This window comes from Calidris pugnax, unplaced genomic scaffold (assembly GCF_001431845.1).
Source record: "Calidris pugnax isolate Ruff unplaced genomic scaffold, ASM143184v1 scaffold160, whole genome shotgun sequence".
NCBI classification, from domain to species: Eukaryota; Metazoa; Chordata; class Aves; order Charadriiformes; family Scolopacidae; genus Calidris; species Calidris pugnax.
Window position 1 is genome coordinate 313,697 of NW_015090871.1, and position 25,398 is coordinate 339,094.

Consider the following 25,398-nt stretch of genomic DNA (forward strand, 5'->3'; position numbering starts at 1 on the left):
CCGCCGCGGTGCCCGGGCCCGCCAGAACCGGGCTGCCAGGCCTGAGTCACCGCCGGCTGCCGCGGAGCCGCCCCCCGCCGCGCCCTGCCAGCCGCCCGGGCACCGCCCGGCACACAACAGCCACCGCGGTTGCCAGGCTGAATAAGATACAACATGAAAGGCGAAATAACAGGAGCTGCCACGCCCGGGGCTGCGGGGAATCTCGCTTAACCCTTCTCCGCCTGCACCCGCAGCCGGCCCCGGCCCGGGGAGAGGCCGCACCGGCAGCCGGGCTGCCCCTCCGCCCTCGGGGACAGCGCGAGTGAAGGTTTATGGGGGGTACCGGTTACAGCCTCAGACACCCTTTGCACAGCACCCACGGGGAGACGAGGGGCAATGGGTACAGCCTCAGGTACCCTTTGCATGGCACCCCTGGGAAGATGAGGGACCGTGGGTGCAGCCTCAGGTACCCTGTGCACAGCACCCCCATGGAGATGGTGTGGCACGGGTGCTCTTTGCAGGCCACCACACTGCTGTGGAAGAGGAAGGTACAGGGCCCTGCCATTGCCCGCTGCTGCAGCCAAGCCACTGCCCCCCGAGAATGGACCCCCGAGCAGGAGAGGTCCCCGATGAGCCCAAACTCTCCTTCCCCAGGCTGAGGCGTGAGGGGCTGGGCCAGGGCCGAGAGGCTGGGGACCAGGCCCGCTCCCAGGCCGGGCCCAAGCTGGTCCGACAGGCTCTGGGCAGACGGGAAGGGAGAGGCCGCCTGCGGCTGAGGAATGTGCAGGCCTTATCTCTGGCTCCCCTGCAATCCTGGGGAGGGAACAACTCTCCGGAGTTTGCCTTTCTCTCACTCTTACTCACCCTCTACCCTGGGTGGAGCTTGGCTGTGGCTGGCTCAAGAGGTGCAGGCGGTGAATCAGGCTGCAGGCACGTCCAGGGGAGCAGAGAGCTGAGACTCGACCCACCACCTGCCCCGGCTCACCTGGGAAGGTAGGAGAGGAGCGGGCACCTCCCGGGGTACCGGGATGGTCGGGCGAGGTGGCAGACGAGGGCCGGGGAGGTCCCGTCCAGCTCCTGCGCACAGGGCTGGGCGCTCGGGACCTGGGGCTGGTGTGGGCAGGAAGTGGCTGCTTCCAGGCAGGAGCGCTCCAGCAGCAGGAGCTGCCAGCCACGCCATGACAGCCCCCACGGGAGCATGGAGAGTCCCCGGGGGGGACGGGAGAGGTGAGGGGGGAGGTAGAACGTCCCAGCACAGGCGGTGTGGCTGGTGCGGAAAGAGACCTGCCCGTCCACCGGCAGCCAGATCAAAACTGCTTAGTGAAGGCTTCACCGAACCTGCATCCCCTCTCCTTTGAGAAAGCCCCAAGGAGAGGTTATTTTCAAACTCGCCCCAGTCTTCGGGTGGAGATCTCACAGCCTGACTCAGCTCCCACCCCAGAACGGGAGCGGGCCTTCCTCTTGGGTCTGAAGTGCTGTGGGGATGTGCTCAGGAGATGGGGATGGAGAGGACTTCACTGGTAGTGGCAGTGGGAAAGCCACTGCAGTGGGAACTCTGCGGTTGGCTGAGAGCTAAGGGAGAGCTCCTGGGGCCCAGGAGCCTTCCCTCGCGCTGACCTCGCTCCGCACACTTGGGTGTGTAGCCGTCTGCTGACATGGCTGGCGAGCAGCGGCACAGACGTGCGTGCACGTACATGCCAAAGCAGAGGGCTGCGTGTGGGCACAAGCGTGCACCGGCACACGTGTGTGTATTTGCTACTTCTTTCCACCTGAGCGGGCCTGTCTGACAGTCCTCAGGTTTTGTGTGTGTAAGCAGAGCGGGAGGGGAAAGTCTTGTGTCTCCAACTCTCTAAATTGTCTAAGGTCAATAGAGGTCAATTATGGCTTTTGTCTGGCCTGAGGACCAAGGTTCTCTATCTTCTGAAACAGTTAGAGGGGGAGGAGGCACTTGTAAAGGGACAGAAGTGCCCATAGCATCCTTCTGCTAAAAACATCCAATTCATGAAAGCTGCAATAATCTCTGCTGTGACAGAGGCCAAACATGCCTGAGTAACACCTCTGGACAGCAAAGCAGCCCCAAAACAGAGCAGCAGCAAACAGCAGTGCAGAACACTGGTGGTGTTGGGATCCCTTTGTGCAGCCTGCAGGAGCATGTGTTTTCGGTAGCGAAAGAGGCAACCAGGCAGAAAAAACACAGCATGCCTTCACCCTGTTACAAGGCCACAGAAGAGCTGTGGTTTGGGGAGAGAAAGCTTTTTTCTTTTTAGCCTAACTCCCATTCATCTGCGGAGCTTCGGAGTTGTATTTGACAGACAGAGAGAGTTGTATTTGCTGTCACCTGGCAGTGGAAATAGTAGCATACTGAGGAAAAAAACCTATGCTTTTTGTGTGGTTGTAGAGAAAATTGCATGTCAAAGGAAAAAGTGAAATGTGGTATGATTGTGCCAGAGCAGTGTCATGGCTGAGGACAGACACCCATGTTCTGTACATAATTTTGCAGTCATAACTTTCCAAGCAATGGATATGCACCTCCAAACCTTCCAGGATTGCACTTCTTCGTATTTTATGGTTAAATGGAACACTTTTGGACTGCTTATTGGGCCCCATTTGACTGGATTTTTGTACGCCTAAAGAGGAAGAGAAGTTTCATGAGTGCATTTTTAATATCAGAATGTGGGTGAAATAAGAGTCAAGGGCAGGTCCTTCTCCAGATGATACCTTACACTGTTGGTCCTTCCTTGAAGTCCTCTGTTCCTTTTCTCTGCTACCTAGTAAATAAAAGTCCAAGGAAGAAGACTGACTGAGAGCAGGCTTGACACAAGCGTTGCTGTCGTAGACATGGTGCTGAGGGACGTGAGCTGGTGGTGGTATCTTGGCAGTGTTGGGTTAACAGTTGGACTCCATTGTCTTAATGGTCTTTTACAAACTAAATGATTGGATGATTGGATCTCTCCAGGTTATCTGCTCTCTGTGAGAGATTTGCACACAGGATTGCATTTCATTTCTCAATAGAGAGAGTAGCTGAAACCTCAGGTAGTGCCCCGGTGACTCTCTGCAGGTTGGATTTACACGTGCTGCTCCGTACTCTGTGTTGTGTGGGACAGTTAAGATTGACGTGCTGTCTCAGTAACCACTTCACAAGGAGAATTACGACATGTAATTTTTCTGCTACTTTTCCCTTCCTCTGGCCTGCACGAAGATTCCCTGTACTTTCTGAATGGCTGGCTAATTTCCTCATTCTCCAGCAAAGAGTGTTTTGTGGGATCCCTTGTGCTGACTAATGCGCAGAGGTGAGTGGGAGCTCAGTAGGTGTTCTGAGCCGCTGACCAGGCTCCCACTGTGGAACTCAGTACATTTACTGCTCACTGTAGACACAGAAAGAGTTTATTTTGCCAGTCCGTAGGGCCAACTGACAAATGTATGTAATATGGAAGATAATGTTGTAATCTCTGGAAGCTCAGTGAATGAACTGATTAAATTGAAGCACTTTCTCATCTGGTGACCGTGACTTAGATGAAGTGAGGCTCCTGGACTACAGCAGGCAGGCATAACTTTTTTTTTTAGATGATGACTGAGATCCATATAAGACCATCTAGAGTAAGGAATGGGATCACATTCACTCAGATGCTTTAATGTAGGGTGAGCAGTAGAGGCTGAGATGGCCGAGAGAAAAGGCCTGGGGATTGGATACGTGGCATTGTAACAGGAATTACAAATTCCGTATTTTCATCTCCCAAACAGAAATTTTAACAGTAACTCAGGCTTTGAGCCTACGGCCTAAAACTGAGAGGACCTGGAGATTGAGAACACAGAGAGGTTTCAGCAGAAAATATGGAAAGGAAAATCTAAGGAGGAAAAATAATTCCTGTGAGGACTTGACAGACAGGGTTGTGGCTGAAAAAGGGTCTAATTCAGTCTATTACCCACATTTCACCATGCTGTTCAGGGGAACGGACCTGGGCCTGGCTTGGTGGGAAGAGAAGTTAACAGGAAGGTATCCAGCATCCTTTGCCCTAGCACTTGTAACATTTCCGTGGCAATGTGCTGTGGCCACATCAGGAAATTCTGGGGCGCACTCAGAAATGAAAAGTGCTACCAGCACATCACAGTGAGACTGGCAAGAGAGAGACCTTAGACTGAGAGATCCTTTCTCAGCAGAAGTCCAGTCCCTGGTACAGAACCTGGTGTGTGCAGGAGTAGCTTCTGGAAAGGTTGAGCTTTACTGGCACGGCTAAGAGGGGCTATTCCATCTGCTGCAGCAGGATTAGAAGGCACTGGCTGTCTCTCTGTCACACCATGAAGAATTAAAAAAACCCACACCTTAAACCGTATTGCAGGAGACAGGTCCCTCCCCCAGTCATTTACCTCGTACAGCATTTTCTTGAGAGCAAACCAGCATTTTTCCTCTCTTCTTGTCACAACGTCTGCTCAAGTAGTTTTACCTGCGTCATTACTTTCTCTCCTAAAACTGACCCTTCTGGATTATTAGCAACCTGTTTTCATATTATCTTTTCTATTTTATCAGGCCAAATATTTTATTTTTTTTTAAATAATGGATTTCTAAACTTTGAGGGTTCTAGACATTTTGGAAACCTGAACATTTTTCCCAGCCCACCATAAGAGATGTAAATGATGTCCCAGCTGTGGCCCATGCATGCCTGCCCGCTGGACCACCATCTGGAAACAGCCACTTCACATTTTTCTCTTGGAGGTACCGTTTGCTGCTTCTTCGACTCTGAAAATTGCTTTGATTCATTTCTTGAAGTCCTTCAAACATGAATAGCACAGAGGGGTTTTGTGGCTGGCTGTGGAGTCCAGCAGGCTAAAGTCAATTCTTCTCTGTTGCCTTTCTCGCTGGTACCCAAGGCGAAGAGAAGACAAGGTGTTTAAGGCCGGTAAATTTTGTGCATAAGCAGAGACCATGGCTCACTAGCCTTTTCCAGCTCGAGCGAGCCAGCCTGGCCTCCTGGCAGGCAGCTCCTGTGCTGCTGCCCAGACCTGGGACGGCCTCAGCTTTGGGAGTGTCAGGAAGCAGAGAAGCAGGTCTGGCCAGGGATGGGATCATCAGCGGGAGGCAGCCTGGGAACTCGCTGTGCCGGCAAAACACGTAAGGACAAGCACCAAGTCAGCGCTGGGGAGGGAGATGGAGCCAGCCTGAGGTGCTGAGGCATCGGCAGGAGCAGCAGAGGAGGGAGAAAGGAAGCGTTCAGCCGGTTCCCTTTTGCTTAGCTGGGTAAATGCTGCCCATTGCTCCTGATTCACACCTGGCACAAAGAATCAGGAAAAAAAGCAGGTCCTTTTACATATGTATTTTTTTTAACCTGTAGGGTTTTTTGGTGATCATCCACTCGGCATAGCTGAAAACAGAATTTCATGCTACTCTTTTAGGAAAAAAAACAGTTAAAGTCCATTGAAATGGAACATCATGTGGACAGGCAGCAAACGATGCACAAGCCAACAGGTCGATACTTTTTCCAGTTTCTGCTCTTAGTGTTAATCTAGAGGTAAAGGGAGACTTTTTACATCTAGCTTCATCTGCAAGTTACTTTTCCTAAATTAAACATTTCCTTTGGGTGGAATGTTTTTCTGTGCAGAGACAGCTGAAGACTCTGCCCATGTCACCACTTACTCTTTCCAACATTGAGAGGGTCCGACAGCTTTTGTGAATCACAAAACCTGGGTGCTTACGATAAGTGTCAGAGCTCATGAAGTCTCTCCCAGTTACACCAGTGTGAACAGGAGCAGCCCTCGGGCCTAGTGCAAGGGAAATTTCCATTGGAGACTCCCTCCTTAAAAAAAATCTCTGGGTAATTGTGCGGGGAGAGCTGCATGCTCCTTCGTCTCCTCCCATTTCTCCCCAGCTAATGTTTTTTTGGCGAGGCGAGGAGCAATTCCGTGAGTGCTCCCTGGGCAGAGGTGTGTTGGTGCAGTAGCAACTGGCCCGGCGTCCTTGGGAAAGCCCAGGCAGACGGGTGGAGGAGACCTTCACTGCCGAGAGGTTGAATCCTGCCTCTCATCAGCCCATTATATCAGCCTTCATCCCCCACTTGTTAAGTTTCCAACAAGCTCCTTCGTGCTCTCCTTTATCCACTGCCCCTGAGCATGGGAGGAGTTATTCATCAACAGCTACAAAGCCTACCTTCTTTTTCTCCTTCAGCTTCCTCCTGAAAAAAACCAACAACTATCCCATATTAACATGCTGAAAAGGAAGTTCTAAAGAATTTTTTTCTCTCTGTAGCCTTCTCTGTACCTGTCTGTGTTTGTCACACTTGTAAATCTATGGACATGGTTTTATGAGGCGGTCACTTAGGGTAGCAGAGAACTGCATGAAATGCCAAATAGAATGCATGGAGAGAAGACACTGCGGATTAGTGCAGTTTTTCCTGACTCCATGAAATACCAAACTGCAAAATCATAGGAACAGTAAATGCAAAGTAGTGCAGGGCTTGTATGGAGAAAATGGGAGCCAGCATAGTGACTTGTCAAACGATAAATGAAAGCTAGTCCGGAATCACCATAACAATAAATTCACAAATGCTTCCTCTCGGTCCATGTGCTCTTCATGGTGGAGCACATTGTTCTTTATCTGTCTGTTGTCAATTCCTTTGCCTGTCCTTTAGGCATGGTGATGGTCCTCCTATTCTTCTCCTTATATTAAGAAAATCCATCAAAAATGTGTTTTTCCAATGTCCCTCTAGAAGCTGTCTGTAATGCAGTGCCTACAGACCACTTCACTCCACAATGATTGTATGTACAATGCTAAATTTGCACATGTCCCAGTTGTTCTTTGTATCTCTCCGCTTATTTTTCTCTTTCATCTGTTTATTACATCTAATTGGGCCCAGATCCAGAGACCTTCTTAAGCAAGAACCAATTTAACGACTGCTGGTGCTTCACCTGGTATGATGGGATTCTGACTTTCATGAGAGTTTTTTACTGTAGCTGTATATTCAGCCAAACCAGCTGCTTGGCTCTAGCCTCTTTGGATTCAGGAAAATCAGTTGGTTGTCACTGGGGCAGTTCAGCAACAGTAGGAATGAAAAAAAAAAATACAGCTATAGTAACCCTGTCCTATAAATCAGCGGGATGCTCATTGCTCCTCAGTGGTCAAAAAGCAAATGGCAGATTAGGAAAGGAACAGAATGCAAACACCATATATAAAGCCATATTTCACTTCCATTCTGCAGCTCCAGCCCCACCATCTCAGAAAAGAATACAGTGGAGTGAAACAAATTGAGAGAAGAGAATAGACCGAGAGGATCCTCAGAGTCGTAGGATGGTTTCCATATAGGAAACAGCTGAATAAGTTGGGGTTCTCCATCTGGAAAGGTGATGAGTGATGGGAGAGTTGACAGATGTATAAAATCAGAGTGGTGCCGTGAGGGCAAATAGATGCTGATTTTCTCAACCAAAGCAAAAAATCCCTCAGTACAAGCAGCGGATTCAAAAGAGACAGAGACTGTTCTTGACTGTAGAACTCCTTGCCTCTGACTGTTGTAGATGCTGAAATTTTATGTGGGTTTAGGGAAACTCTGTGTGAGTTTATGGTAGCAAACTCCTTTGAAGCTGTCTACAGTTATTAGAGCATATCTACCTTAGGAGGTTCTGGAGCCTCCAGTAGCCAAAACTGGCTTAGAGAAGCTGATGAAGTACCATAAATGCTTGGCCTGTCTCTATTTTCCACATCATCTGCTCTTGGTCTTTACTGGAGATGGGTTTCTAGGCCTGATGGACCTTCGATCCAGTCCAGTATGGTTGATTTTATGTTCTGTTCTCCCAGAAACGTGGGGCACAGAGGGTTCGGACATCAGAATGGAGCCTGGAGAAACTGAGAATTTGGGCAGTCTTTGTTTAGAGAAACCAGAAAGAAAATACAGGAATTGATACAAGTAAATGACAGGTGAGATGCAAAAATGTTCAGAGGGGCTTTTACATTACAAGCATTTAGTATTAACGATGACAATGCACCGGAGTATGAAGTACAGCATATTGCATGGAATGGGACTGGGAAAAACCATAGTCTTTCTGGAGGATTATAACCTACGTCATCAGGATTTATGTGAGGAAAAGATGTCTTAGCTGTTTACATGGCTGAAATATGTTATATTGAATACATTTTCAGATGAAGGATGTGGGTGCACACAAAAACCATACACCCAGGTGTGTCATCAGAGAGACACGATTTCACAGCAGCTCTCTGTGTGCACGTACCTGCATTGTGCGATGCTGTGTAATGCTGTGTGGGGCTGTGTAACACTGTGTGATACCCCCTGGCGAAGGCCAGGTCCTACAGCCCACTTCTGCTGAGGAAGGAGTTGCCTTTCAGTCTTTCCTGGAGGGTACCGTGGGGTATTACATTCATGCAGACTTACTTGGCAGTGATTTGATCACAAATCCGTACCTCAATGGACAGCTGTTAGCTGGATAAATATGCTAAAATCGTTTCAGGGAATAAGAGAGCATCACTTGCAAAAGACCATTATTAAGGTCTCTCACGAAGTTGGCTGAAAGTAAGTGTTAATAAACACTGAAATTACTAAATCCAGAGATAATTGTGGGGAACTTTGGAAGAAAAAAAAACCTAACCAAGTGAGCTGAAAGGCCAGGATAATGCAAATGAAAGCACATGCTGGCAGTGCGAGGTAATTTATACAAAGGGGAAAAACTGATCTAATTGTGTGCCCTCTGGGATTCAAGTAAATACACAGTTTTGGTTGGTGAAGGTGTAAGTGAAGTTATTATAATAATCCTTGACTTCTCCAAATCATCTAAACAAGTGCTTTCTGAAATGTGATTAAAATCCTGCATTATGCTAAATTAACAGGTCTTACAATAGGTACTTAATGAAATAGTAATTTATTAGTATCAATCATTACAGAGAAGCTATTAATAATATTCATTTTTATCAGTCTTGCCAACAATTCAGTCTTTCTCCAGTGCTGCTCAGTAGTTCAATGAAATGTTTACATCATCAATAAATAGTCTAGTAAAGTTCAAGGATAACATAAAGTTTAAGGAAACAGTAAATATATTTATAAATACTGTATTTACTAAATTACAGTAAATAACAGTAAAAATCACAACACTGCAATCTGATGAAATGTGTTTTAATACAGTCAAATATAAAACAATTTACAGAAATCCAGAATGAAGGTTGCAATTACAGAGCTGAAGATGCAGTGATGTGCAGATGAGTTAAATTACCAGAGAATTCTTAAGGAAAAGCCAGAGACATTGCCCAGGGAGAGGAGACAAACCCTGCCCATAGAGAGTCTGTTCAATTTATCATGGAGAAAGCCAAGAAGTAATTTATGCTGCACTTCAACAGAAGAAAGATCTGGTGTTAGGTAATTTTTCAACCTTGCCAATGGAAGCATTCTAATACAGTTAAAATCTGAAGTTTAAGATTACTTTGTGAAATAAAATGCATTTTCACTGCAATAAATGTAAATGAATGCTGAAATAGCTTGCTAAGAAAATGGTTGACTCACAGTTACTCGTTATTTAAAAAAAAAAAAAATCTTTCTAATATATATATTTAAGTATAGTTCCTGGGAGGAAAGTTACCGCTGTGTGTACAAGCCACTGGAGGGTTCAGGCTCTTTTCTTGCCCTTTGTGTCTTCCCTTTTTTGCCCCACTGGGCTTTTCTCTGCCAGCCCAGTCTCTGCCGGGCAGAACCGTGCACTCCCTGCTGACCCCAGCTCCTGCTCGCCCACCTGCTCGTTAAAACAGCAATGATAATCGAGTCTCGCACTGTCAGACCTCTCTGAAGGAGTCAGGAAGGAGTCCACCCTGTTGCACAACTGGATACATGTGTTTGTGGGTTTTCTTCTCCCGTTGGCCCATTTGACCGCAGCGACGGGCAGAATGGGACAGCGAAATGCTGAGTTGCGATAAGCAAACCAGATACTCACCGACAGCCAGTATTCCCTGCTGAGCTGGTGGTTTGCAATATTACATCAGGTGGTTTTGTAGTCCCCCTCCGTGTACTCTTCATCTTTTAAAAAAGCAATTGTGATATATGCTAGGCAACAGACAGTTCAAAATTAAAATAGGCACTTTAAATTATTAAGAAGTCTTGTTTCAGAAAATAGTAATCCTTGGAGAGGTTTGTTTGTAACAGACATGCACAGAAGTGCAGTGTTGATTTTCATCTCGTCAATATTTTGATTAATGAAGTAAAAACACTTGTGATGAAGCTCTTAGGTAATTGATTATTGGGAAAGCCGATAAAAATGGAAGATAGGGCAGGTGTACAGAGCACCGTGGATCACTTGCTAAACTGGTGCATCACAGTTATTAAGAATAACTAAGAATCCACTTCTTGCTGCCAAAAAGGAGACTGTATCCCGACAACCGCTGCAAAAAACTAATGGGTATCCAAGTAGCCACCCAGCTAAAGTGTGATGCCGTAGCAACATCCTGGGATGCACAGGTGGGAGTAGGGAGGCAGCTTTGTCTCGAATAGGTGTTGGTAAGAAAACCATTGGAATGTTGTTTTCAGCTGTGCTGGCTGCATGTTAAAACAGACCCGGAACAGAGAACAAGAAAACTATTAGTACAATTTGATGCCTCACAAAACGTTGTGCAGCAGCAGTAGGATTCATCAGCCTTGATGTGGGTGTGTGCGTTGGTGTGGGTCAACTGCTCGCGTCGCTGGACTGACGGGATGCTGGGTGTTGGTAATTCCTGTGTGGACATCAGACGTTCATGGAGAAGTTGTGCAGTGAAGGTACCTGAAGCCGGGTGAGACTGACCTGCCCTCTCCTGTGGAAGTTATCTTTGAAAGTACAACTGAAAAAGTAAAAAAAACCTGCTCCAATTTCTTTATTAGCAATTTAAAGACTGCAGTTCTGAGCCCCCCATCTCCTCAGCAAGTTCTGGCATGAGGTATTAAATGTTGGTAGAATGGATTGTGTGACAGGATAAAGGGGATCTTGGAGTTAAAAAAAGTGAAGGCTGACCACTGAATCTTTGGAAGACTGATTTGCTAATGTCTCCAGGAGAAACATTTAAGCCCTGGCCAAATGTAAGCATCTGTATTGGAAGACAAATCTTACCCCGTACTCCTTTGATTTTATTCACTTATTCCCCATTGACTACAAAGTGGAACACAAGGCAATTAGCTTGCACGTAGGCATGTTACACACCTGCACTTAGTTAATCAATCTGACCCTTGAGGAGCAGTCCTGGTTCCTAAACGTAGGTGTTTAGTGTCATTCTAGGTGCCTTAGGGACTCTAAAACACAGCAGATGTGGCACAAGCCCTGTGAGAGACTCACACCCTTCTTGGCCAGCAACTGGAGGCCAGGCAGGATGCCTCAGGGCATCCCGGGTGACATTAAACACCCGTGTGTAGACACCTGAATTGCTCCCCTAGTTATAGTTTGCACTTTAATTTACCCAAGGCTTAAGGGCTAAGTGCTGGGAAGAAGTTAGAATTTTCCCCCCTTGCTACTTAATTTGGCTTCTGAAATTTTTCTTTCCTATTTCTCTAAACCGACAGGGACTGGACAGTGGGGTAAGTAGTGGCATTTGCCAGTGTCCTCAGTGGTCCTAAAGAACTTCTTATGGTCCCATGTTGTTATGTTCTGAGCATAAAATCAAGTTTAAAACAATTGCTGGATTTTTTCCCTAGGTGATATTGGCAGGATCTAATAGGAGCCCTTTGCTGTCTTGTCCGATGCAGGGGCAGTCCTCCTTCTGGGATGCTTTTCCTGACAAAGTGCAGCTGCTGACAGTGTGAAGGACCTCGGTGGTGTGACGGAGCTCTCCTCTTCCCTGCTGGTGGTACATGGTAGGTTTTCTGCTTCCGGGCTTCCTACTAAGGGCACAGGGGTCTCCCTTTTTTCAGTATTTGTCATGTGGACGGAGGGAGGGATGTTCCATGGTTCCCTTTGGACTGATTGTGTGTCACAGAGCTGTTCACAGTCGCAGTTGCTGGATTGATGCGATCTCTTCTCCTGTAACTGTATACAGTTCACTTCCTGTACTTGCAGTGACTGCAAGTGTATGGAATCCAAAAGCTCAGATGACTCTGCTTCCTCATAATGAATTAGCGTTCCTGGCAGAGTTTCTTCCCAGTAGCTGTATAGATCACTTTTGTAAAGTTAGGTTAGGCGTGGACCTGCTGGAGACAAGTTCCAAAGAGAAAGATCTGGGGGTCCTGGTAGACAGCAAAATGACAGTGAGCAAGCAGTGTGCTCTTGTGGCCAGGACCTGGGCTGCATAGGGAAGAGTGTGGCTAGTAGGTCGAGGGAAGTCATTCTCCCCCTCTACTCTGCACTGGGGAGGTCACAACTGGAATACTGCATCCAGTTCTGGGCTCCCTAATTCAAGAGGGACAGGGAACTACTGGAGAGAGTCCAGTGAAGGGCAACGAAGATGATTCAAGTATTGGAGCATCTCCCTTATGAAGAAAGGCTGAGAGAGCTGAGACTCTTTAGTCTGGAGAAAAGAAGGCTGAGGGGAGACCTTAACAATGCTTATAAGTATCTAAAGGGTGGGTTGAAGGAGGAGGGAGCCAGACTCTTTTCAGTGGTTGCCAGTGAGAGGACGAGGGGCAACGGGCACAAGTTGGAACATAAGAGGTTCCACTCAAGTATGAGAAAAAACTTCTTCACGGTGAGGGTGACGGAGCCCTGGAACAGGCTGCCCAGGGAGGGTGTGGAGTCCCCTTCTTTGGAGATTTTCAAGACCCACCTGTATGCAGTCCTGAGCATGCTCCAACATGCTCTAGGCAATCCTGCTTCAGCAGGGGAGTTGGACTAGATGATCTCTATGGTCCCTTCCAACTCTAAAAATTCAGTGAAATTCAGTGAAAGTTTTATTTATTCATTGACCTGAAATCAGCTCACGCTTACCATAGTGCCAAAAGATAATAACACTGAGGTTCCAGTTAACTTCTCCCCTTTTGCTTAAATTAACAGGGAAGTAGTTTGAAACAGAACTGAAAGGGTATCAAGCAATTAGTGCATCTCTTGTCCTGCAAAGCCTGTGATATATTCGTTGTAGAGAGCAGCACACGAGAAGCTAGAGGGAGATTATTGGGATGATGCCAATGCTAAGTGTTCCTGCAATATTTCCTCACAGATACAAGTACTTTTCCTCACAGATACCCATACTTTTTAGGGCTTAGAAATGGTATAATGCAAATACCCATATCAATTTTATATACATATATATATATATATATGTATAAACCAGCATTCTTCATGCAGTCTGAGAATTCATCAACCTAGTATCGTTTTTGTTGCAAATCAGGGAATTAAAGCATGCCAACCAATTAATAGAATCATCGAATCATAAAATGGTTTGTGTTGGAAGGCACTTTCAAAGATCATATAGTCCAGTCCCCCTGCCCTAGGCAGGGCAGCCCCCGTCCAGCCTGACTTTGGACATTTCCAGTGATGGGCCATCCACAGCTTCACTGGGCAACCTCTTCCAGTGTATCACTAGCCTCATCATAGAGATTTTTTTCCTTAGGTCCAATCTAAACCTTCCTTCTTTCAGTTTATAACTCTTGCCTGTTGTCTTGTCACTACAGGCTTTAGTAAAATGTCCCTCTCCATCTTTCTTATAAGCCCCCTTAGAATATAATAGAATAGAATAGAATAGAACCGAACCGAACCGAACCGAACCGAACAGAATAGAAAGAACAGTTCAGTTGGAAGGGACCTACAGTGATCATCCAGTCCAACTGCCTGACTATTTTAGGGCTGACCAAAAGTTAAAGCAGGATATTAAGGGCACTGTCCAAATGCCTCGTAAACACTGACAGGCTTGGAGCATCCACCACCTCTCCAGGAAGCCTGTTCCAGGGTTTGACCACCCTCTTGGTGAAGAAATGCTTCCTCATGTCCAACCTGACCCTCCCCTGGTGCAGGTCTGAGCCGTTTCCAGGTGTCCTGTCCCTGGATCACAGGAGAAGAGCTCAGCATCTCCCTCTCCACATCCCTCCCCAGGAAGCTGCAGAGCAATGAGGTAGCCCCTCAGCCTCCTTCTCTCCAAACCAGACCAACCCAGAGTCCTCAGTTGCTCCCCAGAGGACATCCCTTCCAGCCCTTCACCAGCTTGATTGCCCTCCTCTGGACCCATTCCAGGACGTTCTCATTCTTCTCCAATGGTGGGTCCCAGAGCTGCACACAGAGCTCCAGGCGAGGCCACCCCAGCGCTGAGCACAGCGGGACCATCCGCTCTCTGGTCTGGCCGGTTGTACTGTTTGATGCCCCCTGAGAAGGGGGGTGTCCTCTTGGTGGCAGGGGGCTCTGCTGGCTCCTGCTGAGCTCACCCCCAGGTCCCTCTCTGCAGGGCTGCTCTCCAGCTGCTCCTCTCCCACCTTTCACTTGTGTCCCATGTCGCTCCTCCCCAGGGCACAATCTGGCTTTTGGTTTTGTGGCATTTCATGCCATTGATGATTGCCCAATGCTCCCATCTATCGAGGTCCCTCTGCCAAGCCTCATGTCCCTTGAGAGAGTCCACAGCACCCCCCAGTTCAGTATCTTCGGCAAACTTGCTAATGGTGAATTCAGCTGAATCCAGGCTGTTGATAAATACTGAACAGAACTGGCCCTAAAGCTGAGCGCTGGTGGCACTGCTGCTGTCACCCTGGCCTGGCCTGGGGACACTGAGCTGTGTCACACGGTGGAGTCCAGTGCTGTGAGCTGCCCACAGAGCTCCAGCTGCTGCTCCAGGCAAGTTCCCACACAGTCCAGGCAAAAGCATGAAAATTGCAGCTTCTTCCTGAACTTCATTTCTGAAACAAAGATGAGGAGGATCTGTTCAGGGGAATCAAAGTACCGGAGGTACACTTTTTAAGTGAGTGAACTCTGGGGTTTCATCACACTTAGGATAATCTGGGGTCTTCTTGGGGGAAAGGGATACCTTTTTTACAGTTTTCCTGCATTGGGAGCAGTTTAATGGTCAGACATGCTTACTGCATCTAGTCTTAAATTTATTGTGTCCACTAGTTAGGGACTTGACCCTGGATTCTTGCGGATCATGAGTTACTTGGGCTCATGGTGGCAGAAACGGGATTTCTGGGGTTTATTTCACAGTTCTCAGATTTGTGCATCTGTTTGGAAGAAATTACCTCCCCCCCCGCCCCCCCGCCGAAGTTGATGATGGGGGTTAATGACTCGGACCTTGCCTGGGCCAGGCGGGTCTCTCCACGCGGGGTTTATGGGGCTTTCCCAGCAGGAGCTCCTGAGAAGGAGACGGCTGGACTCAGAGGCACCATCTCCCTCCTTCCTGCGCTCCTCGTGGGCCAGGAGGGTGGCGGTGCGGGTTTGTCACCCGGAGCTCTGTCCGTGCCCGGCGCGATCCGCGGTGCCGGTACAGGTGAAACGGGGGCCACGGCCGCCCCGGCGCTCGTCCCGCCGCGGGTCCCCCGGGGCTCCGCAGCACGGCCTGAGCCGCGGCCGGGCCGGGGCGAGCAGCGGCAGCGCCCGCCGTTGCCGTCCGGGTTCCGGCGGAGCCGCGCCGCCCAGCGCGGGGTCTCCTTGTCGGCACCGAGGGTCCCCCACAGCCCGGGGACCCCCCGATACCGGCCCCCCGCGGTCGCTGTGCCCGGCCGCCCCCGGGCGCCGCGTCCGTTCGCCCCCTCTGGCCGGTGGCTTAGAGAAAACCACGAGGCTCATTTTGCTTTTGGATCATTTCTTCACTGGTGCTATTTTTCCTGCTTTTTCCACCCCCCGCAGCCTCCCCCGTGTCTCTCCCCAGACCTTCCCACCAGCAGTTTCGGGGGGGTGGAAGTGTCCCCACAAAGGACTCTGTGCCCGTCCTGTTCATTCACACTTTCTCTCTAACCATCCCAAAACATCCTGCGGGAAGGAGTTTGGCAGAGAAGAGCAATTGAGAAAAAGTGTTCAATCTGAACCCTCTACCTGACAGTTTAATTTTATGCCCTTTTATTTCTTGTATTGGAGGAGAAAATGGACACCTGGTCCCTGGTTGTATTTTGCAAATGTCTTCTCTGGGCTAAAGAGAAGAGAGTTCAGATTTATAAAAGCCCTTCTCAAGGTGTGAGGCACGAGACTTTCATATTCACAACACACTCGGGTTGTGAGTTCCCTCTGAATTAGTGTGTGGTGTTATTTTCTCTCTTCCTTACCTAATAATGCTTAGCATTAGCTGACCCTTTTCCTTTCAAGGTCCGTCTTCTCTTTCTGGATTTATAACAGTATTGAAAGCGCCAACTGCCAAAACAAAAAAAGAAGAAAAAGCAGAAGAACCTTATGATACAGTCAAAATAGAAGTGGGAATATAGTGCTGATAAAGTAGTGGTGAAACAATTTTGTATTTTATTACGAGTGTTCTGAGCAGGCCAGCGTTACGGGCAGTTTGCTGTCTGCACAACTGTTCAGCCCCTTCAGAATTGTATCCCAGTTTGTTGAACGTGTTGCTCTCAAGAATGAATGGAACTCCGGGAGCATTTCCTTAAGATGAAAGGCTAAAGACACTGCTAAAATAGTTAAGAGCAGGCGCGTAGGTGACTTGAGCACACTGGAATGGAGGTATGTAGTGGACTGCTTTTTCTTTTAAGAGAAAAAAGATAGGATTAGAGTGGGAAGGTAAATCTAGACCCGTACAACTAGAAATAGGACTACATGTGCAGACTATAAAGACGATTATCTGTTGGAATACTTTGCACAGAGACCTGTTACATTCAGTTGCTGTCCTTATAGTAAGACTGTATTTTTTCCTGTTGTATTGTACAGCTCTGCGAGGAGTTGCAGCTTGAGGCAGGAGTAACAGAGTTCTATCTGTGCCATGCAGGCAGTCTCATCAGAAAGTCCCCTCAGGCTTTACCTTGAAACCATCCAAGCTTTATATTTACAGCGATCAACGAATGAGAGTTTGGGCCACACGTTTTTTTTCTGATTCCCACATCTGTGGCAATCCCTTCCACGCTGGGAGCAGAGGTGCCGGATGGCAATGATGACAGCAGCCACTTTCACCCTCCGTACTTCACTTTCACCACTCACATTTCCCATTAACGGAACTTTGCAAGTGGCCCGGGACAGCCATCAGCTTTGTTTGATTTTGGGGAAGCCTCAGTTGTCCCGTCAGAGACAGGGCTCCAGGAAAAGCACGTCCCAGCTTTGACATTAACTGAGGGTCACAAGCCAAAGTGCTTTGGAGCTCTTTGCGGATCAGTAGGGTGTTGTTTATAGAGTTGCATTTGTGGCATGACAAGCTTTTCTTCCAAAAATTGGTTAAAATCAAATTTGCCTCAGTCTGAAATAATCGGTTCCCTACAAACAATTGTCAAATATTGAATATGAGCCCCTTCAGCTCAGATGTTTCCCCCCATTAAGAGACTGTAGATGCAATCATGGCCCTTCTTTTTTACTGCTTCATGGATCTCATGAAGACTTGTCTGACTTCTGACCACATTACAACAGCAAGACACCCTTATCCCTGCCTGCATCCACCCACACCCACCTTCTCTTCATGCACTGAGGACTTTATGAGGATTCAGGGGGTGCATTTGTACACATGCATAAGATTTTTTTGTTCAGTGCCATGTTACACACAGTAAATAATTTTTGTTGCATTTGGAAATGAGTTTTAATGGAGTCCAGACAATAACCAGTAGCATTGTTCTTCAATAGGGGGGCGGGAAAGGTAACTTTAAAACAGAAGACAAATTAAGCTTAGTAATCCACAGGCTGAAAAAGAAAGTTGGGTGTTCTGTTAGATGCACCATCCTTGTCCATCTCAGTGCTGCCCAGTTTCATTTGTTCCTTATTTTGCCCCAAAACATTTAACTGTGTTAAAGTAGTGCTTTAACTGATTACTGCCTTTGCCTAATTTAAGGCTGCCTCTCCATTCAGAATGAGCTTTCTCCAACATTACCCCCTGTACTTGGAATTTCTTTCCTTTTGATCTTGCCGCTGTGAACCCCCAGCTCTCGCCGTTGGTGAGGATGGATGTGTCACTGGAGTGAAATTGCTCTCATTGTGGGTTATTCTTTTCTTACAGCTCTCCCTCCCCTCATGGCTCGTCGATCTCAAAGCTCCTCTCAGGGGGACAATCCCCTCGACCCCAACTATCTCCCCCCCCATTACAAGGAGTATTACCGCTTGGCGCTGGACGTGCTCACTGAAGAGGGCAAAGACAGTTACCAACGCTTCTTGGCAGAGGAAGCTGCCCCTGATTTTCTCTGCAACTCAGAGGTGGATCACATCATCCAGAATCTCCAGAAGCCCCAGTACGCCAATCAGGAGGGCAGCACAGACACCGCAGGTGACAATGACATGGATGGATCCTCTGGGACTTACTGGCCCATGAACTCAGACCTTGCTGTTCCTGAGCTTGACCTGGGCTGGCCAATGGTCTTTGCGTTCAGGGGAACAGAGGTGACGACCCTTGTGCAGCCCCCACCCCCGGACAATCCCAGCATCAAGGAGGAGGCTCGCAGAATGATCCGGTCTGCCCAGCAGGTGAGACAACGACAAGCCCACCCAGAGCAGAGAGGAAATCATGTGTGTGTGAAAGATGGATCAGAATGCTGCAGGTCCTCTGCTAATTCCCTTAACTTTGCTCCCAGGACCCGACAGAGAGAAGGATGATTCTAGAACTACTGTTTTCTGCACCAAAGCTATCTTCCAGTCTCCTGGAAAAGTGCTGAGATCTACCAAGAGTTCACAGAATCACAGAATAGCTGGGCTTGAAAGGGGCCTCTGGTCTTATCCACCCCCCCTGCTCCAAGCAGGGTAGATTAGAGAAGGTTACTCAGGACATGTCCTTGACTATCTCCACAGATGGAGACTCCACAGCCCTTCTGGGCAGCCTGTCCCAGTGTTCAGCCACCCTCACAGTAGAAGAGGTTTTCTTATGTTTAACTGGAATTTCCCATATTTCAGTTTGTGTCTTGTCCTCTCACTGGGTACCACTGAGAAGAATTTGGCTCCATCTTTCTTACACCCTTCCATCAGGTATTTATACTCACTGATCACGTAAGAGTCTCCATGACAGGGAGATAGAGCTTTGAAGCTGCTGCCCATATTATCAGCGTGCAGGTGCAGCCACACAGTGGCTGACTGAGCGCTGGCCAGGGAGTTCTCTAAAAAGGGCACGGGCTTTTGAGGGGGTGAGCCCAGCAGCTCAGTACAACCTTCCCATGTGGCTACAAGAGCAAAACCATACCTGCTTCCATTTTGGATTAGTGGGTGAGGGGCAGCTCAGTGGCAGTGAAGTTTTTCCCTCGCCTCTCACCGTTGAGCAGAAGATGCACCTTAGAAAGCAATTCTGCTTCCAGCCCCGGGGCCCCCAGTGTTTAAAGGAATCTTTAAAAGGGAAGGTTCCCGCTTAAAAAGGAAGTTGAAGCGGAGACAGTGCAGCTTTGGAACATGAGGTGCTGGCGAAGGTGATCAGTCAGGCTCTGGTCGCTGATGTGTTTCTTGCGTTCTGTCCCCAGGTGGTGGCCATAGTGATGGACACTTTCACTGACGTGGATCTGCTGTTTGAGGTGTTGGACGCTGCTGCTCGCAGGGTGCCCGTCTACATCTTGCTGGATGAGATGGACTCTCAGCTTTTCCTTGACACAGCTGCTAAATGCAGAGTCAATCTGAACTATGTGGAGGTGAGCAAACCAAAGACTTGCCCTGCCGCTAATTCACATCCCAAGGGGGACACGTCCAAGGACACAGGGGGCTGTTATGACAGTAAAATCCTGAGAAAGGGGGAAATGGGCCTGGTGAAAGGTGAGCATGGAGAAAGCTGGGAGAGCTGGCACAGCAACACAGGGCTGAAGGCTGAGGACATGCCAATAAAGGGGTTTATCTATCAGTGTGTAGGCGGGCAGAATGCCCGGAGCTGAAGTATAATGGTGCCAGGATGGAAGTCAGAAGAGCCGGGGGAGGAAGGAGGGGCAGAGAGGAGGGAAGTAACCGCTACCGACTGAGTCAGTGCCTTGTCTGGTTTGCAGTTCCTGAGGGTGAGGACAGTTTCTGGCCCAACCTACTACTGCCGCACAGGGATGTCCTTCAAAGGCCACGTGAAAGAGAAGTTCCTCTTGGTGGACTGCATGGTGGTGCTCAGTGGCAACTACAGGTGAGACGCCCTGCAATGTTCCGTGTCCTGCTTTCCGTGAGGAGGAAGCTGGTTAATTGGTAAAGCAGTGCTTTGGCACTTCCAAATGAACATCAGTGACACGAGTTTTCTCACTGAAGGATACCAAGCAGCATTTTTTAAGGAAAAATACACCATTTTGCAACTGAGGTAGATACTCCGATTAAAACGTCATCAGGCCCAGACACCAAGCCAAGCTCCCACCACACTGAGTGTGTAAATGAGCTGTAAAGAACGTACAGCGATTATAAGGTGGTGTGGGTTAACCCCAGCAGGCAGCTGAGCCCCAAACAGATGCTGGGTCCTTATGAGGGAATTGCAAGGGGAAATGTGAGGAAACTTACAGGTGGGACCAGAAACAATGTGCATAAACTGAAACACGGGAGGTTCCCTTTGAAGATGAGGAAACACTTCTTCACTGTGTAGGTGACAGAGCACTGGAATAGGTTGTCTGGGGACCGTGCAGAGTTTCCCTTCTCAGAGATATTCGCAAACCATCTGCACGTGGTCCGGGCCAACTGGCTGTGGGTGGCCCTGCTCGAGCCGGGGTGGGCGGGTGTGGTTGGGCCAGATGACTGCAAGAAGTCCCTTCCAACCTCACCTGTTCCATGGTTCTGTGAAAAGCGGACTCGCTGCTCCCGCTGCAGTGTCACAAGTGCTGACGAGGGGGCAAATCATCGCTTCCATTCACCTCTTGACTGCACTTTGACTGCTGTGTCCCTGCCTGTGTTGAGCCACCGCCACTGCAAAGGTGCTGCTGTCTGTGTCCATCCCATTGCCTGCCAGAACCTCCAAGTCTCTTCCAGCCAAGCTGCCTTCTAGATACTCATCCTCAGCCCTGTACCAGTGGATGGGGCTGTTCCTTCTCAGGTGCAAGATTCTGTGTTTGCCTTTGCTGAATCTCCTGAGCACATTTCCCCGGCCTGTTGAGGTCCCCGTGACTGGCACTTCAGTTGCGCCATCCCACCTTTCTGGTGCCCTCTGCCAGCTTGCCGGGGGTGCACACTGCCCTGTTGTTCAGGTCATTAACAACAGCGTGAAAGACTATTTCCCCAAGCCCTGACCCTTGAGGAACACCACTTACAACTGTCCACCCCTCAGACTTCAAATCACTCACTACCAACCTGTTTCCCCTTCGCTGTGTGGGACGCTTCTTCAGCCCGGAGTGGTCCCATTCACCTACAAAGATACTTACAGAAAGGCCCTGTGGAAGCCCTTGCTAATGACAAGAAAAACCTCACCTGTTGCCCCCTTGTCCACACAGCCAGCCTTCTCCTTGTAGAAGACCATGAGGCTGGAGGCCTGGTTTGCCCTTGGTAAATCCCTGCTTCTGATTCCAGTTGTATTTCTGTTGTTCCTGTGCCTGGAAAGGGTTTCTAGGAAGATTTGCTCCACAGCTTTCCCTCAGGCCAAGGTGAGGCTGACTCGCTGTAGTTCTGGAGCTGATCTAAACATGGGCACAACATTTTAGCTATAAAAAACAGTTACAACCCAAAGTAATTGCAGGAACATCTACTTCATGTAAGGATTACCACCAGCTCACTCTCTTGCTGCTGTTACTACTGACTGGCTTTTTTAGAACAGAAGTCATTCATTACCTTGTGAAATCCTCTGCAAAGATGTGATGCCAAATCAGTTCGTAACTGTGAGGCTTGGGAACAACAGTGTGTAATGAAGGGCTGCCAGAGGAGTAAATAGTATTGGAAGAATTTTCTTCAGGCAAGCAATGGTTTAATACACAGTACAAAGTACAATTGAGTTACTTGATGCTAATATGCTAATCACTTCTGCTTCTCTTTGTAGCTTTATGTGGTCTTTTGAGAAGATTCACAGAAGCATCGCACACATCTTCCAGGGCGAGCTGGTGGCCAGCTTCGACGAAGAATTCCGAATTCTGTTTGCACAGTCAGAACCCCTTGTTCCTCCAGCCAATGTCTTGGCAAAGGCAGAGAACGCATTTGCCATGGCTCCCTTTGGCAGTAACATGCCCTTCTTTCCAAAAAAAGCCCCCCTGATGTTCCAGAGGGATGACAGTCTTTTCCCCTCCTTCATGGACAGAGTTGATCCCGACAGATATTTCCTGTCAAATTTCAGGCGGGACGACATGCTGCGCCACACCGTGGAGGGGTCGGCCATGCGGATGTATAAAAAGGTAGAAATGGAGAATTCTCAGATGGATCCTGTCAGGGGTTTTCTCCGTTCCAAGCAGTTGGAGTTGGATGCTTTTAAGAGACACAGTTTTGCAGAAGGAACGTTTGAAAATTTTGCTTCTTCTAAACAGTATGCCCGGCAGATGTTCATGAACAATATGGATGAATTTAAAATCCAGTCTAGTCACTTTCAGAAGGATCAGTTCTACCAGTACCAGTTTGAACATCCCCATCTTCCTGGCAGACCTCAGGGACTCTTTGACAGAATCCGGGGTGGCAGGCCAGGATTCAACGAACTGGAAGACTACGGAGAGGGACCCCGATACCCTGAACTCGAATCCAATTTTCCACAGGAGGGTTTCCCCCTGAGGCTGGATTACGTACCCTCAAATTCTTCCCGGGAAGTGAGACATGGCTCTGATCAGCTGAATCCCGCAGGCAATGGCCCAATGGGAATGATGTTAAGGAGGCAGAATATAGGACAGAAATTTATTTGCCAGACTTCTCCTACCCAGAAACAAAGCCTGGAACAACGCCTGTTCTTACAAGACAAAGATGAGGACCAAGATGAAGACAAGAATACACAGGAAAACAGAACAGGTTTACGTAACTGGAGGATTTCTTCATATCTTAGTGCCTACCAGTCCGAACCAGAAGAAGGTCTCCCAATGCCTATGGAATCAGAGGCATATAATGATGTTCTTGGTGACACCCTCACAAAGCAGCCCACCGATCTCATCCCAGCCTTCAAATCCCCTTTGTCTTTTAAGCCTCTGGGAATCGAAAGTGCCAAAGAATTTGCAGATCCTGATAGAGTAGGTGAAGAAACCCCTATAATGAAACAAGATGCCTTTAGGTCCAGAATAAATCCTTTGATCCAGAGGAGCTCGAGACTCAGGTCCTCTCTGATTTTCAGTGCTGCCAAGTTAGATCAGCCCAACACCACAATAGAGAAGGTTCAGATGATCCAAAAAGAGCAAATGTCCAGTGAGTTAACAAAGGACAGTGAAACTATAAAGACAGCCACCTCATCAAAAGTGGCAGAACTGTTAGAGAAGTACAAAGCTGTGGGCAAAGACACAGAGCGAGCTACAGTCACTCACACCAAAGCTGTTTCCAGTTACCTACAGGAAGAATCACAGAACACCGAGAAGAAATGTACCAAATCCGTGCAATATAAGATCCTGGAGAGTAGGGTACTGGACTCCAAAGACTCCTGCAGTACATACAAAATGCACGGAGAGGCTGACAGAGCATTCGGAATGTCCTCATCAACCCCCCAGCTTCTCGACACATTGAGTAAAGATCCCCTTTCACATATCAGCACTAAAGTGGACAAATTATCATCTCGGTTTTACCCCATAGAGAGTAAACCTGCTCTTCCAGAGAAGGAGAGTCTTATATTTGTAGGAGACACTCAGAAATTGACTCTTCCAGAGAAGAAGGAAAGGGTGACATTCAAAGAAGACACTCAAAAATTGGTCAATACAGAAATGAAGAAGCCACAGATTAGGACAAGTACCACATCAGTTCTTGAAAATTTATCTAGAAGTCAAGGATCTGACAGCTCTATCAATAAATCTGAGGAAGACTGTTCAAAACAAGAACAAAATCCAATGGAGTTTTTAAGAAAAGGGTCACTGCGGCTGAAGCAGTTTTTGAACCCGAAAGGCGAAAAGAAATTGGAGGAGGAGGCCACTTCTGAGAGTGGAAAATCTGATAAGCAGGCTGTGGTTCTCAAACGATCCTCTCTAGGGGACTGTCAGGAAATGATGGAGGAAGAAAAAACCCATAAAATTACAACACCACTTCCTCCCAAAAGCAGCCAGCCAACACAGGGGAGATTTCCTTCATCCACTGCTAACATCCTCTACAGCAGCAACCTCCGAGATGATACCAAAGTGATTTTGGAACAGATCTCTGCAAACAGTCAGAAGAACAGAGCTGAACTGGCCAAACAGCTGCCATCCACTAGTAATCCAGATCTTTCTAAATCAACTACGAGCTTGGAAAGGAAAGGTGAGAAGGAGAAAAGCTGTAACATCCACAGGTCAGAGAGTTTTGGGAGCCAGAAACGAAACCTTCAGCGGCAACCATCAGAGGATAGAGATACTCTTCTGAAAAAAATGGAGAATATGCGGAAGGAGAAGCGAGTCTACAGTAGATTTGAGGTCTTCTGCAAAAAGGATGAGCATACAAGTCCAAGCGAAGAGGAGTATGACACAGATGCCAAGGACAAGAAGATGGGAAAATTCATGCCCAAAATCCTGGGGACCTTCAAGACCAAAAAATGATCACCGAAATACTATTTAATTCCATATAATCACTCATTGGCAAAGGGGAATGAGGAGGTACCTTGTTTATGATGGCTGTAAGCACTGTAGGCAATACTCTTCCTGGTTAGTGAGTGGAAGTATGTTCAGCGTTAGACTCCTACAGCACAATTTGCCCACTAAAGTCAAGTGGTACCAGGCAACCTTATCACAATTATGTTTCAAATAAAGTTATTAAATTGCCAAGATGCTTAAAACAAAGAAATAAAGTAAGAGTCTCTTTATGTTACGCTTAGGGCATGTTTTCAGCTGACAAAACAATTCCACTTTCAGAAGGAAAACATTAAAAATACAAAATTCATTACTGAATTCAGGAAAGAAAAACACACTCAGACACACATGTATGCACATTAACTGGAAACAGTGTTTAAAAAATAAATGTTTCTCAGGTACAGATATCTTTTCTTTGTATCTAATAACGAATCCAGTACAGGAGGCACCTTTTTGAAGGTTTACAGGAGGAAAAAACATTGTGAACAACTTTTTGCCCTTATCTATGGTAATGGCCTTGTCTATCATTACCCTCTCAGGTTTCATCTTTACCATTTTCTAAGCCTATTGCTTCTGTTTTGTTACTTACTGGTTTGCTTCCTTTTCTATAATGCAAGTATTGCTTTAGGGAGTGAGCTGAAAAATGCAGCTGAAAGGCCACAGAAAAGGAAATGGACCTGCTATTAATGGAGAAAGACCTGTTTTTTAGGACTCCTTTTGTTGGGAGCTTGATTAAGCATCCAAAATTCTGAGTTGGCCAAGTAGTAACCTCCTTGACAGTGAAACACCAGTTCATTAAGTGATTGCAGGGAGGAGAGGGCCTTCTTTTGCTGGCACATCTTTCCCTGTGAAGAAGGGACTCCCAGGG

General features: G+C 47.7%; 1 protein-coding gene across 1 annotated transcript; it reads left to right on the forward strand.

Annotated features, from left to right (window-relative positions):
• The first annotated feature begins 860 nt into the window (after nucleotides 1-860).
• On the forward strand, nucleotides 861-24,925 carry LOC106890123 (protein FAM83H-like). The gene is made up of 6 exons (XM_014945712.1): nucleotides 861-972; nucleotides 11,670-11,777; nucleotides 17,966-18,426; nucleotides 19,404-19,568; nucleotides 19,914-20,038; nucleotides 21,860-24,925. The coding sequence occupies exons 3-6, from the start codon at nucleotides 17,980-17,982 to the stop codon at nucleotides 24,498-24,500; spliced, it is 3,378 nt and encodes a 1,125-aa protein (XP_014801198.1). The 5' UTR covers nucleotides 861-972; nucleotides 11,670-11,777; nucleotides 17,966-17,979; the 3' UTR covers nucleotides 24,501-24,925.
• The last annotated feature ends 473 nt before the right edge of the window (nucleotides 24,926-25,398 follow it).

Excerpts from the sequence above, each read along its gene's own strand:
- LOC106890123 (XM_014945712.1), top strand. The coding sequence starts at position 17,980 with ATGGCTCGTCGATCTCAAAGCTCCTCTCAGGGGGACAATCCCCTCGAC. Across the intron at positions 18,427-19,403 it reads TGATCCGGTCTGCCCAGCAG|GTGGTGGCCATAGTGATGGA; the intron begins GTGAGACAACGA and ends TTCTGTCCCCAG. Across the intron at positions 20,039-21,859 it reads GTGCTCAGTGGCAACTACAG|CTTTATGTGGTCTTTTGAGA; the intron begins GTGAGACGCCCT and ends TTCTCTTTGTAG.